The sequence below is a fragment of the Sciurus carolinensis genome, chromosome 2, assembly GCF_902686445.1.
Source record: "Sciurus carolinensis chromosome 2, mSciCar1.2, whole genome shotgun sequence".
Lineage (NCBI taxonomy): Eukaryota > Metazoa > Chordata > Mammalia > Rodentia > Sciuridae > Sciurus > Sciurus carolinensis.
This window is the reverse complement of record NC_062214.1, coordinates 169,181,890-169,198,926: the sequence shown is the minus strand read 5'-3', so window position 1 is coordinate 169,198,926 and position 17,037 is coordinate 169,181,890. Positions and strand designations below refer to the sequence as shown.

At 36.3% G+C, this 17,037-nt stretch overlaps 1 protein-coding gene and 1 pseudogene across 2 annotated transcripts in view; one reads left to right on the top strand and one right to left on the bottom strand.

The window, feature by feature from the left end:
* Positions 1-309: 309 nt before the first annotated feature.
* Positions 310-1,450, bottom strand: LOC124976620 (cyclin-dependent kinase 1-like; annotated as a pseudogene).
* A 2,505-nt stretch (positions 1,451-3,955) lies between these two features.
* The window catches only part of Synj2bp (synaptojanin 2 binding protein), a 34,192-nt gene continuing 21,110 nt past the window's right edge, over positions 3,956-17,037 (top strand). Inside the window, exons 1-3 of one of the 2 annotated variants that reach the window (XM_047540995.1) lie at positions 3,956-4,042; positions 4,277-4,601; positions 16,563-16,605. In XM_047540995.1, the coding sequence (XP_047396951.1) occupies positions 16,599-16,605 (7 nt within the window). In that variant the 5' untranslated portion in view covers positions 3,956-4,042; positions 4,277-4,601; positions 16,563-16,598. The remainder of the gene's footprint in view (positions 4,043-4,276; positions 4,602-16,562; positions 16,606-17,037) is intronic. The other variant, XM_047540994.1, reaches the window with a different exon arrangement.

Sequence of the window (17,037 nt, the reverse complement as noted above, 5' to 3'; positions counted from 1 at the left end):
GGATGGGTAGAATATCTACAAATGCTTGCTGTACTCTAGGTGTTAATTTCTCCAAGATCATGGATTTTTTGTTTTCGTTTTAGATTTTGTAGTTTTATTATAATAACAAAAAGTTGTCACAGTGAGATCTACATGAATATACAGAATTATTACATTTAAATTCATATAGAAGATTTATATTTTAAGTTATACTTTTGAAAGTAGAAGACGAAGTACAGCTGAAGTTTTACAAGAAGAAAAATATACAAGACAAAAATAGTCAACAGTGTAACTCTCCATCCTCCATATAACTGGACTTTTGTCAGAAAACTACATCTTCTTAATCTGATTGTCCAAATCATCAAAATATGGATGATTCAGTGCCATTTTGACAAAAATTCGTTTGGTGGGTTATAGACTAACATTTTCAATAGCAAATTCAAGCCAAGCCATTTTCATCCAAGTTTTGACATGGGACACCAGGCTTCCTGTTTCCCACTTGAGAAATGTATTCTTATATTGTAAAGATTCCAACTTCATTGTTGGAAGTGTTCAAAGCTCTGAAAATCCTTAAGAGTTGATCAATTTCTGAATCTTTATGAAAAAGTGGTTTCTTAGTTGCCAATTCTGCAAATATGGTGCCTATATACCAAATGTCAATGGGAGTGGAGTAACGACGAGCTGAACACAGCAATACTTCAGGAGCTCTATACCAGAATGTTACTAACTCATGTGTATATACCCTAACAGGTATTCCAAAAGCTCTGGCAAGTCCAAAATCAGCTAGTTTAATTGTTCCTTTGTCATCAATAAGAGTTTTTTAAGTCTTTGTGAAGACAAAACACAATCCCCTGAAGGAGTTGGTACAAATAACTCTTAACAAGTGAAGAATTCATGAACTGACCAGGAGGGATAGAATCAAGTGTTTCTTGAGATCCATGGAAAGGAATTCAAAGATGAGATATAACCTGGAATCCTGCATGAGAACATCTTGAAGGTTGACTGTATTTGGATGATGAAGTTCTTTTAATAGAGCTTTGAAGTCAAGTGCCCAAGATGACCAGTTTTAATGTAAAATACAATGATGACGAAAACAGACTTCACTCACTTAGACATTCCTACTGCTGTCAGTCATCCCTTGAACCCTACAGCTGCTGCTTTTAGTGCACCAAATAAAATTTCGTTACCACATACAGGATATTGGATTTCCTCAAGCTATAGGTCTGTCAGTCCCAGCTATCCTGGAACTGTTGGGCCTTTCATATACCTCCTATGATGTCCCTGGAAATATGACCATTCCCAGGACTAGTGGCATACCTGCATATTTTTGTTAGATGTGTTATCAGTCTCACTTATCTTGTGTTTGTGTGTATGTGTATGTGTGTGTGTGTGTGTGTTGCTGGGAATTGAACATAGGACCTCACGCATACTAGGCAGGCACTCTACTACGAGCTACATCCCCAGCTTCCATGCTACGAAACTCAGTACTGATCTTAACATATCACATGAGCTTTTTATCCTATTTCGAGTGTATGGTAATAAACATCACATAAAGATTGTTTAATAAGAAAGAAACTGCCTTGGTTTGGATGGCAAATGCAAATCAAGCTCGGTTAACAATAAAACATCTAAGTGCTCAGATACTTTATGGAAATGTGCTTCATGCTACACTGTCCAAACATCAAGCAGTTTAGCTTCCAAGAGAGGGGCAAGATTAAGTTCTAAAGATTTCAGTAATATCCTTTGAATAGTATTAAAACGCCTGGCTTTAAAAATGTCTAGATTATCTTTCAACCATCATTCACTCTGAATCTTTCCAACTTTCCTCCTTCCATCACAGTGGATGATATGAAGCACATTTTCACAGAAGTTGGATGTTCAGTAAAACCTTTTAAATTCTTTCAGAAAGATCACAAAATGCTGTTTATTTGATTCATTCCCTAAATAATTCCATCACTATCCAAATTCCACAATCTATCTCAATTGTTTTCTCAGAGTGGAAGCTCCTATTTCCCATTTTCTGTCTTCCTGTATATTAGGCTGCTTCATTCTATACTTCTATTCCCAGGGTAGTAGCACACACCTGTAATACCAGCTACTTGAGAGATTGAGGCAGGAGGATGGCAAGTTGGAGGCCAGTTTGGACAACTTTGTGAGACCTTGTCTCAAAATAAAAATAGAAAGGGCTGTTGCTGTAGCTCAGTGGTAGAGTGCTCCTGGGTTTACTCCCTAGTACTACAAACAGACTATAGTTTCATTAGCCAATTTACATCCCCCACCTGTCACTATATCTATTACTATCATCTCCTGAACTTTAGTGATTTTTTTTTCACTGCCCTATGGTTTTCCTTTGAAGCTGTGCACTCAGATCAGAAGGACAAACTTCAACAGGTACACAGTAATGATCTCCCCAACCACCTCCCCTGACCCCATAATCTACAGGAAATTATGGGTTTTCTTCTTCAAAATCTTCTCATTGATAACATCTTGAATTCATTTTTCCATTTCTATTTGATCTCTTTTCTCTTGGCATTCCAATGTCATTCTTATCTTAGTTTTTTCATTTTTCTGCCTTTTATAATAATTGTTTTATTTACTCATCCAACCAACATACGTGGAAGAGGGCTGGAAGTGAGGGTGGCAAAAATCTGAATTTTAAGTAGAAATGTAATTTTGAAAGTTTCACTTCATTGATTCTTTTTGACAACCTCTAAAAAGCTCCTTTTTAAAGAGGAATGAACAGAGTTTAGAGATGTTAGGTTACTTGGTCAAACCCAGACAACGGGAAACAGATGGAACTGAAACTTGAAATAAGGTACTCTTGGCATCATCCTCTGTGTTCTTTCCACTACCATGTTAACTTCTTTCATGGTGAGCAAATAAGAGCCCCTTCCTGCTGAATCTGTCTTATTTTCTTGGTACACATAGTAGTTGCTAGTTTGGTTTTTACATCTACATTGGAATGCCTTTATATTTGCCCTATACTTCTTAATTCTCCAGTGTCCCCACTAACTTCTGTGGTTACCTTGAAACAAAGAACTCCTGAATTTCCTCCTGCTGAGAATAAAAACTATTTCTTGACCCAGCTGCATTTCAAGGAAGCTAAAACTGATATGTTCTCTGGCTAGCACAGCCCCGCTAAATCTACGTATGTCTATCACACAGCTTTTGTGTCTATAAATTGTAACTGCTTCTGTGGGACCAGCAGAGAAAAACAAACAAACAAACAAACAAAAAACCCAGCTGCTTCTCCCCAATTTGATCAAACTGAACAAAATTCATTTTTGTTTTTCCACTGTTTGCTTTTTTCTTATGTGGGCAGGTGGCAGGCAGTTCCCTTGGCTTGCCTGCGAGTAACAACCTCATAAGTGTGTGTGTGTGAGACAGAGTGAGAGAGTGCAAGAAAGTGCCTTCCTAACTCTTAAGGCACCCCTGAGGGTTCCTTCAAACTCAGTTTGGAATATCCTCTCCCAAAAGTCAAGAAAGCTGGGCTAAAAAGTAACACCTAAATAGTGCACTAATTTTACTGTAAGGGTTAAAAAAAAAAAAAAGAAAGAAAGAAAGAAAAGAAAAATGATCGAAACTTTCCGTATTGTTAAAAGGATAAAAGGATGAGATCTTTTTCCTTCTTCCTTTAAGGATTTTCTTGGGGAAAAAAAATCTGTAATTATAATACTTATCTGTGTCTCTGTATGTACATATATTTTTTAAAGTTAAACAAGCCTCTGCCAGATACAAAGGATCTTTTTCTTAAGGTTCTGGGAAACAACTTTGAAATGTCAATATCAAGGAAGACAGTGCACTTATCGCCTGTCACCGAGAGTTATCCAAAGTGCCTTGTTCCAAGATCTAAGTAGGTACTTGTCAGTGAGAAAGGCGGGACTTGGGTGGGCGGGGGAAATAGAAATAGTTTTTGTTTTTCCTTTGGGTAAAGGCAATCAGTTAACAACAGCCAGCCACTCCCAGGGGGAACTGCCAAGAATAGAGTAGCAAACCGTGCCCTCAATTCCTCTTGCGCGAGAAATCGCACGTAATGGATTGCATCGGCTTGGCTCCATGAAAGGTATGATCTGCGTCCATTTTTGCAATCTCATTAATAGGTCGCTTGTGCTGCCCATCCTAGTTTGGTCGGATGCTTACAGAATAGTAAAACTCTTTCTTTTCTTCACCGCTCCCTTTCTACACTTTTCTACATTTGTGATCTCCTGAGATGGCGGGAGATTTAATTTTAAAAATTTCCTCGACTATGTCAATTTACTTAAGCCCCCCACCCATACCAGCCTCCTTCGGCCCCCAGCTTCGGGTTGCCCTCAGCGGTACACCGGAGTCGGCGGGGCTCCAGACTCACCTCAACACGCGCCCTGAGAACGCGCTGAGATAACGCGAGAGCCACGGTTCCCAGCATGCCCTGCGCCCTCGGTCCGGAGGCGGCCTCTTCCGGTCCGCAGGCTTCGCAAACCGAAAGGACTGTGCCTGGGACACCCGGCCGAGATTGATTCACCTTCACCTGTGCAGAGCGCCAGCTGACCCCAGGAGGAAGCCCGGCGAGCAGCAGAACATGAACGGAAGAGTGGATTATTTGGTCACTGAGGAAGAGATCAGTCTTACGAGAGGACCCTCAGGTACGTGCGGGGCTTGAGTCGAGCAGGGGACTTGAGGGTGTAATTGCAGAGTAGACATTTGTTTTGCTGAGCCGGGTTTGCCTGCTCTCGGAGCAGGCAGGCCGCAACCTAGAAGTTTCCCCTAACGCTTTTGGGCATGTAGAAAAAATTATATTAACCTCCATCCTTAGCCAGATAACGGATCAGAGGTCTCGGCTTCATATTCCAGTCGGATTAGCAGGTGCGTTTATATCCAGGAAGGGGTTCTTTCAGCTAACGGTGCTAGTCAAGACGAGAAAAAGTCCAGCATATCGTGGACACCATACCCTTCCTTCTCTTGCCTGCTCTGTCCCTGTTTCTGAGGGACCGGTTAGGAAAAAACGATGTGAACTCTGAATACGCAGCTTTTCCCCCCTCGTGTTAAAATTCCTTCCTTTCTCCTTCGATTTCCGAGAAATACATGTACACTGTCAGCTAGAATGTTAAAGCAGGAAGAGACCTCAGAGATCCTTTTTTACTAAGTATCCAAACTTGGTACTGCTCCAGAATTATTCAGGGTTTTTTATTTTTGCTTTTTCATTAAAAACAAAAACAAAAAAACTAAAACGCCATTTAAGTCCCCATCTTCAGGCTATTGGATTCAGTTTGGATTTTGGTTTTTGTTTTTTTAAACTAAACACCTCATGTGGTTCAGATATAACCAAATGCTTATTTACCTCTGCAGTACTCTTTTCCATGACACTTCATTAAACTGTGCTTTTGACATGACTACAACTGCCTTCCTTGAAGTTGGTTGCCTTTTCTTAAAGTCTGTTTAGTTTTTCTATTAAGAGCTTTAGATTATTATTACACTACCTAGGGCCAAATCTTGTTATCTAGTCTCTTATTAGCTTTGTAACAGATGTAAGCCTTAATTTCTCCTCTGTAAAATGGGATTGGTTATAGAATGTACTTACAGTGTTGTTAGATGAAATGAGTTATCTTCTGTAAAATATTTAGAACATTGTCTGACATGTGGTAAGCAGAGTTTTGTTACTGTTATTGGATGAATGGCTAGGTGACACAGTTAAGTCCTGCTAAATACTGTATTTCACATGTCTTTAATAAAGTATTATGAGTTCTCTAAAATGTTTCTGAAATACTTTCATTCCTTTCTCTTTTCATTGTCACTACCTAGAATGGTCTATCACCTTTCCCTATGTGGAGTTTTGCAATAGTTTACTCACTACTAATAAATCATTCTTTATAAAACTTGACTTTCAGATTTATCCACTCTTTGTATCCTCCTTCCTGTTGTTTAAAAAATAAAAAGGCAACAGCCGTTGATCTTAGGTATCCGATCATACCTTTTTGCTTCTCTTTGTGATTACTGTTAATGCTCCATTATGAGCTAGTCAGCTTTTGTTCAGGGCTCATTCAGTGTGCCTGTTTCTTGGGTTCATTTTTCCTGTTTTATAGAAATTTCTCCTTCTCTCTTAGGGACTAATAAAAAGAAATAATTATATCTAACTAATATATTTTACCCCAAGTAGTTTAATTTCTGTATGTTGATGTATTTATCCAAAATGAAAGAATTTATTCACTGAATGGCTTCTTGAATTTTCCTAAGCATTTTCTTTTTTAAAAACACTTTTTTAAACTTTATTTTGTTTATTTATTATTATTCTTATTATTTTTTATGTGGTGCTGAGGATAGAACCCAGTGCCTCACACCGAGCATTCTACCATTGAGCCACAACCCCAGCCTCAGTATTTTCATCTTAATTGTGTAAGTCAACGAACTTCCTCGAAGAGTGGAGCTACTAATTTTAGGATTGAATTTGGATAAAAACTGTCGTTTGAAGTTTGGTTGGTTCAGTTAACAAGGAAAGGTTTCAAGTTTCTGTTTATCATTTCCCAGAGTTGATTTCCTGGTATATGTACTCCAGTCTTACATTCTAATCCAGCTTTTCTTCAGTGCCAACATGAGGATACATAGGGAAGAAGTCAGTAATTACCACTAAAAACCTCTACATAATTTTGGTAATCCCATTAGGATCTTTCTTGCTACATGAAAAATATGAAAAACCTCCTAATTCTAAGTATGCATTCATTTATAGTCAGCATTGTCACTGTGTTTTGTACAGCTTCCTACTTGGGGACATCATGGTCCACTCAGGGCCCTTTTTTGCCAGTGTTTTGACAAGTCTTGGTAATTTTCAGTTTAGGCCCATTTTGTAAGCCAACGGAACCTAGTCTTTCTGATCCTTCTTACTGCAAAGAAAGCAATTATGGGAAAATTATAATAATGAAATGAGTGTCAGAGGAGGCAAAAAGAGGGTTGGCATGTAGCTTTACGTCTCCTCTTTGCCTACTTCCTCAACTGCATAACTTGTTTTGGGTGACTTCAGAGGTATCTTCCACTTCTAAGAGTTCTTTATTCTTTGGCCCACTCAACATATCATTTTAAACATTTCCTGCCATTTTGGACTAACAGTGATATGAAGAAATGTTAAAGGCAGGGCTGGGGTTGTAGCTCAGTGGAAGAGTGCTTGCCTAGCATATGTGAGGAACTGGGTTTGATTCTCAGCAACACATATAAAAAAATAAAGTCCATTAACAACTAAAAAATATTTTCAAAAAAATGTTAAAGGCAGTGGTCACAATCTCAGATGTCTTCAAGGGTCAAAAAGTTCACCTAAGCTTTATGAAACATTGTCTTTTTTCTTTTTGTAGAGTCTACCTTGATTATAGTGTAAAAGCTCTTTTTCCTTTATCAAATTGAGAGTGCTTAAAATTGAGAGTGCTCAGTTACTCTAAGAAATACAAGAGACTCTAATCTCTTCTTCTCTGGAAGGTAAATTGGTCATAAAGGCAACCCTACTGCACACTGGGTAATATTCAGATTCCTGTGTTCCTGCCTGAAGGCTCAATGGGTTCCTTCAAGATGCTCTTAAAATGCCATCTTTAGAAAGGGAAGAAAGAAAAAAAATCTTCATATTTTTACTTTATTGAAATAAGACCTTGCAGAAGAAGGGGTGGTTGGTACAATATTTTAATAATGAATAATTAAGGAAGTATTCTCTTTCTGATAGTGTACTTGTTACTAAATATATTTTATGGTATATTTTATATTTTTATTATACATATGTGTATACACACACCTCATTTAACAGCAACCCTGAGTGGTAAGTGTTTAATCTACACTATTAGTTGGAGAAATTGTCTTAGAGAGGTTAAGGACTTGCTCAAGATCTAAGATCAGTAAGTTTCAAAGGATTTAACTCCAGGTCTGTTGGTTGTTCTGTACCTACTGTGGAAGCCAGATCTGACAGGTTGACTGTTAACCTTTCCCTTGGCCTTTATTTTGTTATATCATGCTTTATTCCCAGAAGGATTTAAGGCATCTTAAATGACTAGCACAATCCATGGTGGAAAATTTTTATAGTTTGCTGTTGATAAAGCTGAGGGCATATTAAGGTAAGAACCTAAAAACAAGAAACCTCGTTAAATCCAAGCATTTAAACCTTTACAGACCAGTCATGGGCTTTGGGTTTAACCCTGAGTATATTGCTAAGAGTTTTCTGACTTATTTCTTCCTTCATCTGTCAATTATATATGAGACTTAAGGGCTTTATCTTTGCCCTATTGTTTCTGGATATACGAATTCTAGCCCTTCAGGGAATTTACAGTCCTATAGAGAGACATGATGTTCATGTGCCTGAAGTTAAATCTCAGTGCTTAAATGCAAATGGAAGTGAGAAGTGTAGAAGAACATGGTAATCTGAACCCATATTGGGGAAAGTTCAGCATAGAGCTAAGGACCAGCATTGTTTAAAAAGGTTAAACAATGTTGGTTTTATAGAATAACCAGATTTTAGGCTAGTGTTAGGGACAGAGGTAGATATGGTCTTCGCAGTAATAGAAGTAAGCAAAGCAAATCATATTCCTAGGTCAGAGGGTAAACCAGTGTGGATGAAGGGAAAGTTTCATTTAAGAAGATTAAAAGGAGAAGAGTTTGCTAAGGTACACAGAGATTGGATTGTAGAAAGTTTTTGATATTACTGTAGAAACTTAATCTTTCTCTCAGGTTCCATCTGGATACTTTCCTCTTCCTATTTATTGGTTAAGACTCAATGTGAGAATCAGTTCCTCTAGGAAACCTTCTCCCAGGTTGGATGCTCCCTTATTATCAACATTCTGTACAATTTATAGAGTATCTCTCATATATTGCCAAGCTCTCTGCAGTCTCCTCCTATCAAGGAAAAGATGGAGTGGCCATTATTCCTGTTACATAAATGAGGAAATCTTGACTTTTACATTACACAGCTCTTTGGGGGCAGACTTAGGAATTGGATCCAGGTCTACATGACTTAAAAATTCAAATTCTAAAACACCAGAGATAATTTTATTTTGTCTTATTTTTGTTTTCTCATTTATGTCTCCTCTTTCTACTATGAGGTTTTCTGGTTTTTTAAAAAAATGTCTTTTTTTTTTGCCAATGCTTTGTCTAGTGCATGATACCCAAACTGATATACTAGCATAATGAAATGTGTTTAAGTTAGAAAGAACTAGCAACATGGCTTGTTTTAGATTTTGCAAAGTCATAGAATTCTCCAATAAATAACAATTTGGGAAAAAAAGAGTGAGGTTGGACATAATGTGTTATTATGAAGGCTAGGAAACTAGCTAAGATACCATAAACAAGGGGAAGAAATATGTGAAAAACTCCACAGAAAGATAAGAACTTTGAGGATTAGTCTAAAGGTCTGGGTGTGGTGGGTGGTGCATGCCTGTAATCCCAGCAACTGAGGCAGGAGGATCCGAAGTTCAAGGCCAGCCTCAGCAACATAGCCAGGCCCTAAGCAACTTAGCAAGACCATGTTTCAAAATAAAACATAAAAAGTGCTGGAGATGTGACTCAATAGTTAAGGGTCTCTGGGTTCAATCCCTGGTATCAAAAAAACACACAAAAACCCAAAAAGATTAGTCTAAAGATCTTCAAAACAATCCTTAAGAAAAACATCAACATCTTGAACTGAAGTTGTGGCTCAGTGGTACAGCACTTGCCTGGCATGTGTGAGGCACTGTGTTCAATTCTCAGCACCATGTATAAATGAATAAATAAAATAAAGGTTAAAAAAAATTAAAAGAAAAACTTCAACATCTATGCATTGTTTTGGGGAAATAGAAAGGTAAGCTGATAGATGCATCCCACTTTGTGGAACCATGTGACTAAGTGGAAAGTGGCCAGTGATTATATTCAAATAAATGCAAAATTATTTATTGAGGGAAAGACATCTAAACTAAGATGGTAGAATTGGAATTGTTGGTTTCAGAAGACCCGACATTAAAGTGAAACTGTTTAGAATTCATTTAGTGTTTACTGCAAGCCTACATATGCTTAGGAATTTTGGATAATAAAGAACAAGAAATGATCCCTGTTTTTAAGGATTTTGCAGTACAATAGGATATTTGTTAGTCAAAAGAAAATGAAAATAAAAAAGTGTCACTGCAAAAAAAAATCAACTAAAGGCAAAACAGAACAAAACAAAACAAAACTATATGGCTGAAATAAGGGGCAAAACAAAAACCACTGCCAGACATACAGAATTGCAAATTGACAGTAGTGAGTCCTTGACTATTGTTATGAATAAGCATTAAGTTCTTCAGTTGATAGGCCAATGGAATAAAAAAGATCTGATAATATTCTGTTTGTAACAGATTCACTTTAGAAGTAGAGACAAGGAGATTTATAATGAAAGGATGAAAAAGGTTTTCCATTCAACAGATTGCTAGGGTGACTATACTAATTTCACACAAAATAGATTTAATGTGAAAAAAATTACAAGAGACTCGGACATTACATAAAAAAATTTTTATTGATTCTTTTTAATTGACGTGACAGTAGAATTCATTTTAATATAATTATACAAGCGTGGAATATATCTTATTCTAATTAGGATGTACATGATGGATTCACTATGGTGTATTCATGTAAGTAATAGGAAAATTATTTTGTATTAATTTCACTGACTTTCCTTTTCTTACACCCCTTCCGTTCTCTTCCTTCCTCTTTATCTTTTCTACTGAACTTCTATTCTTCCCCTGCCACCCTTATTGTGGGTTAATTGTGGGTTAACATTTGACCTTCATTTTTTTTGGGACTGGCTTATTTCACTTAGCATGATAGTCTCCAGATCCATTTATTTACTTGCAAATGTCATAAAGTCATTCTTTATGGCTGAGTAATACTCCATTGTGTTTATATACCACAATTTATTCATCCATTCATCTGTTGAAGGGCATCTAGGTTGGTTCCATAGCTTAGCTATCTTGAATTGTGCTGCTATAAACATTGATATGGCTGCGTAGTATGCCGATTTTAAATCTTTTGGATATAAACCAAGGAGGGAAATAAATGGGTCATATGGTGGTTCCATTCCTAGCTCTTTGAGGAATCTCCATACTGCTTTCCAGAGTGGTTGCACCAGTTTGCAGTTTTACCAATGACGTATGAGTGTACTCTTCCCCACATCCTCACTAACTTTTATTGTTACTTGTATTCCTGATAATTGCCATTCTGACTGGAGTGAGATGAAATCTCACTGTAATTTTAATTTGCATTTCTCTAATTGCTAGAGATGTTGAACATTTTTTCATGTATTTCTTTTTTGGAAGTATCTGTTTAGTTTCTTTGCCCATTTTTTGATTGGGTTATTTGGTTGCTTTGATGTTAAGCTTTTTGAGTTCTTTGTGTATCTTGGAAATTAACACCCTATCTGAGGTACAGGTGGCAAAGATTTTCTCCCACTCTGTTGGCTCTTTCTTCACACTCTTGCTCGCTTTCTTTGCTGTGGAGTTTTCTAATTTGATGCCATCCCATTTATTGATTATCTTTTATTTCTTGTGCTTTAGGAGTCTTGTTAAGGAAGTCAGTTCCTAAGCCAATATGTTGGACCATTGGACCCACATTTTCTTCTAGTAGGTACAGGGTTTCTGGTCTAATTCCTAGGTCTTTGATCTACATTGAGTTGAATTTTGTGCAGGTAAGTGATAAAGGTTAAATTTCATCTACATAAGGATTTACAATTTTCCTTGCACTGTTTGTTGAAGAGGCTAGCTCTTCTCCAATATGTGTTTTTGGTGTCTTTATCAAGTGTGAGGTAATTAGTTTTTATGACTTTGTCTCTGTGTCTTCTGTTCTGTTCTATTGGTCTTGTCTGTTTTGATACTAATGTCATGCTGTTTTGTTACTATACTTCTGTAGTATAATTTAAGGTCTGGTATTCTGATGTCTCCTGCTTTACTTTCTCTCACTAAGGATTGCTTTGGCTATTCTGGGCCTCTTAATTTTCCAGATGAATTTCATGACTGCTTTTTCTATTTCTATGAGGAATGTCATTGGAATTTTGATGAGAATTGCATTGAATCTGTATGGCACTTTTGGTAGTATGGCCATTTTGATAATATTAATTCTGCTATCCACGAATGTGGGAGGTCTTTCATCTTCTAAGGTCATCTTTAGTGTCTTGTCTTTTTCTTTCTTTTTTTTTTTTTCTTAGTTTCTTTCTTTAGTGTTCTACAGTTTTCACTGTAGAAGTTCTTCACCTCTTGTTAGATTGAGTCCCATGAGACTTGTGAATGGGATAGTTTTCCTAATTTCTCTTTCAGCTGATTTGCTATTGTATTATAGGAATGCAATTGATTTCTGGGTGTTAATTTTGTGTCCTACTACTTTGCTGAATTCATTTATAAGTTCTAGAAGTTTCCTGGTGGAGTTTTTTGGGTCTTCTAAATATAGGATCATGTTGTCCATAAATAGATAGTTTGAGCTCTTCTTTTCCTATTTGTGTTCCTTTAATTTCTTTCTTTTGCCTAATTGCTCTGGCTAGAGTTTCAAAGACTACATAGAATAGAAGTGGTAAAAGTGGCCACTCTGTCATATTCCTGTTTTTAGAGGGAATGCTTTCAATTTTTCATTCTGTTTAGAATGATGTCGATCTTGGATTTGTCATGTATAGCTTTTACAGTGTTTAGGTATGTTCCTTTCATCCTTATTTTTATATAATAATATTTTAAAAATCAATTCATCAGAAAGAATAGCAACCGTAAAAATGTATGTACCAAACAACAGAGTTCCAAAATATATGAAGCAAATGTTGAAGAACTGAAGGGAAAACAGATGCTTTTTACAGTAATAGTCAAATTTTAGTACTCTGGTTTTCAGTAATAGGACAATCAACAGAAGATCAATAAAGAAATAGAGGACTTAAACAACACTATAAACAAATTAGACCTAACAGATATATATAGAACATTCCATCAAATAATGGCAGAATACCATTTCTCAATATATGATACTAGATTAATTAGACAGCCACAAGCATAAGAATGAATTTGTATCCTCACCTTATACAATATATAAAAATTAACTAAAAATTTATTGAATACCTAAGCATAAGAGTTAACAGTATAAAACTCTTACAAGAAGAGATAGGAAAAATCTTCATGCCATTGGATTTGGTAATGATTTTTGGATGTAGCACCAATTGCAAAGACAACAAAAGAAGAATAAGCATATAATGCTTCATCAAACCTAAAAATGTTGTTCTTCAAAGGCCATTATCAGGAGTGGACAGAATTGAAGAAGATATTTGCCAATTATTTCTGGTAATGATTTAACAAGCAGAATATGTAAAGAACTCAAACTCAACAATAACAAAACAAATTAAAAATGAGCTAAGGACTTGAATAAACATTTCTCCATAGAAGATGTACAAGTGACCAATAAGCACATGAAGAACATATTCAGCATCACAGGCATTTGGGAAATACAGATCAAAACCATAGTGGGATGCTACTTCACACCCACTGGGATGACTATTATAATAATAAGTAACAAGTGTTAGGAAAGATGTGGAGAAACTAGAACCGTATGCATGCTAGTAGGAATGTAAAATGGTGCAACCACTGTGAAAAACAGTTTGGCGGTTCCTCAAATCGTAAAACAGAATTACCCGGTGTTCTAACGCTTTCACTTCTATGTATATACCCAAAAGAATTGAGAGTAGAAACAAACAGATGATTGCATGCCAGTGTTCATAGAAGTATTATTGATAGGAGCCAAAATATGGCAATAGTTCTCATGTTCCTTGACAAATAAATAAATAAATAAGATATGGTATATATAAGAAATAGAATAATATGCAGCCATAAGAGGGAAAGAGATTCTGATACATGCTACAATGTGAATGAACCTTAAAGACATTTTACTAAGTGAAATTAGGCACAAAAGAAAAAGTATATCATTCCATTTATGAGGTATATAAACAAATCCATATAGACAGAAAGCATAATAGAGGTTACCAAGATCTGGGAGAAGGGGAGAATGAAGAGTTATTATCTGGTAGATATAGAGGTGGATGTTTTTGTTTATTGGTTTTGTGACTATGTGTGTGTAGTGAAAATTCTGGATATGAATAGTGGTAATGATTGTACAACATTGTGAATGTACCTAATGCCACTGAATTATACACTTAAAAGTCATTAAGACTATAAATTTTACATTAAGCCTGTTTTACCATAATAAAGATGGGGGATTTTGTATCCAATAGAGTTTATTTGATGTCTGATGAAAATTAATGGGATTTTGTGGTAGAAAGTCTGTGCAGACAGAGGGACAAATAGAGTGTCAATCTAGTGTTCATTTCTCAATTAGTGATTATAATCCTTGGTGTTAATGAATTTTTGTTTCATACGAATTATTTCTGGATTATATCCAGAATAATAAGTTAAGCTGTTATTTTACTTTATAACTTTGAAACTTCATAGACAAGAATCTGAATGAAATGCAGTGTTTTTCCTTCTCTGACTTGAAGGTAAGCAGTAGGGACCAACCTCTGTGACAGAACTCCAGCGTGATGAATCCTTCCTCTGGAATATATTACTTATGGGGACTGTTCTACAACCATTATCTTACGTTGTTTTTTTCAGAGCCAGCCCAAAGACCAGCTGGCTCCCAGGATAGTAAGCAGTACTTAGAAGACTTTTTTTTCCCCCTTAAAACTTTCTACAAAGATGCAGTGTGGCAAAATGGTTAAAAGCTTATACCTTGGAATCAAACAGCCTCACTTGGAGCTTTGTGACCTCCATGACTCTCTATGACTCTTTTTGTTTTTGTTTTTGTTTTTGTTTTGTTTTGTTTTTTTGGTACCGGGAATTGAACCCAGGGGCACTTAATCACTGAGACACATCCACAGCCCCCCCCCTTTTTTTTGTATTTTATTAGAGACAGAGTCTCGCTGAGTTGCTTAGTGCCTCACTAAGTTGCTAAGGCTGGCTTTGAACTTGCGATCCTCCTACCTCAGCCTCCTGAACCACTGGGATTATAGGCATGTGCCACTGCACCTGACCTCCTTGACTCATTTTTTTTTTTTAGTTGTTGATGTACCTTTATTTTATTCATTTATTTATAAGTGGTGCTGAGAATTGAACCCAGTGCTTCATACATGCAAGGCAAGTACTCTACCACCGAACCACAACCCCAGCCCTCCATGATTCATTTTTAAAAATCATCTGTATGTAAGTAAAGTTCATACTATATTACTTCGTAGATATTAAATGCTCAATAAATATTAATTGTTGCTGCTGCTATTGCTCTTACTTATAAATGGACTCAGGGTCCAGACCTGTAGTCAGGAGAAGTCTAGAAGAATGTGTTTCTTCTTTAACTTTCCAAGGATCTTCTACTAAACACTCTTTCCCTTTCAGTCCTCTAGTGGCATCATTGTTATACTACCTGCCACCTTTACTTTTTTGGGTATGTGTTTAGACTGCTCATCAAAATTAGAGACTGAGCAATCCATTTTAATTTTTTTATATTTTAAAATTTATTAGCATATTATAACTAGAGTTCACTAACCACTCACTTTTTAGAAAATTTTGTTGAATCCCAATCTGTATTCTTTCTCCCATTGACCTTCATCCTTTTTGGGCCTTATACTTGAGAGCAGAATTAATTATATCCTTCAGCTCTATAGCACACTGTTGTCATTCCTATGTCCCTCTCTCTTCTTCTTTTTACCCTTCATACCTAAACTCCACCTGTATATTCTTCCCTGTGAGTATCTACTTTAATATGTCTTTACATGCACTTTTGTAAACAGGTAATACTGTTTTGTGTTTTCTTATGGGAAGGTATTATGCTGTGAATATCAACATGACATTTTAAAACTCTATCCATGTTATTTTAATATGATTAAGTTCCTCTAACTTTTAACTGTATTTTAACTGTTTTCCAAAAGATGAGCTCTTAGATTACCATCAATTCCACACTACCACAAAATGTCCTGCAGTAAACATAGTCTTACATTACTGTTTGTAGATGGGATGATCACTTGTGTCCAAACTGGGATGATTTTGAAATTGAAAAGAAACTCTTTTTAACACTAGGGAAGAAGGTGTATACCAAGACTCCCAGACAAATCAGGATATGTGAACACCCTACTCATGAAAGATTTTTCTGGAGTATAGTTGATAGTTAGAAAATATGTACTGCATAGGCTTTCCCCTTCCAGTTTCAGACTGGCATCTGTTTCAGTTTGTTGATAACATGTACTGGATGATTGTTGCAGATTTAAAATATCACCCTTGCCAGAAACTACTCCTGAAGGGGATTTCTAGTTACAGGTTATAGACATACTTAATAAATTTTATCTCTAATCCAGTCTTTTCCTGTTTATAGGTGGGTGGACTTTTAAATCTCTCTTCCCACTTTTCAGGAGTTCTTACATTTGTACTGTGTATTTATTCCTCCTTTTCCGTCAAACTATCTAGTTTTGGTAAGTAGCCATCAATAGTTTATTGACAACTACTCCTAGAGCCTTACCCCAATATAGCAACTACCGTGTATTTTATAAAGAATAGTTTTTTCAGATTTTATGTTGTTGGGTCAATTACTCTTTGAGGTAGAGGGCAGAATTTTTAATCCTTGTTTTACAGAAAAGGAAGCTGAGGATCAAAGATAAACTGACTCACATGTCTGGTAAGTTTTGGAGTTGAACTTGGAATCATTTCTTCTGACTTTGATTTGCTTCTACAGTATTTAAAAGGAACAGGGAAAAGGATAAACTTCTGTTTGTGATTAAAATAGGAACCATCCAGTTTAGCTTTGCCTGTCTCTGAACCTAACACAGTGCCTGACATGTGGTAAATAATTCATAGTTTTTATTGAACAAATATACTGGGATTATCTAGGGATATGTAGGGCCCAAATTTGAATCTTATTTTTATTTTAGTACTGGGAATTGAATCCAGGGACTCCTGTGCATTTGTATGCTAGGCAAATGCTCTCCTACTGAAGTATACCTTCAACCCCAGGTTTGAATTGAAACACTGCTACTCAGTGTTGTGGGGACTTTGATTTATTGCAGCAGGGTTTGAGTTATAGATGAACGCAGTTCTGTAAAAGTGGATG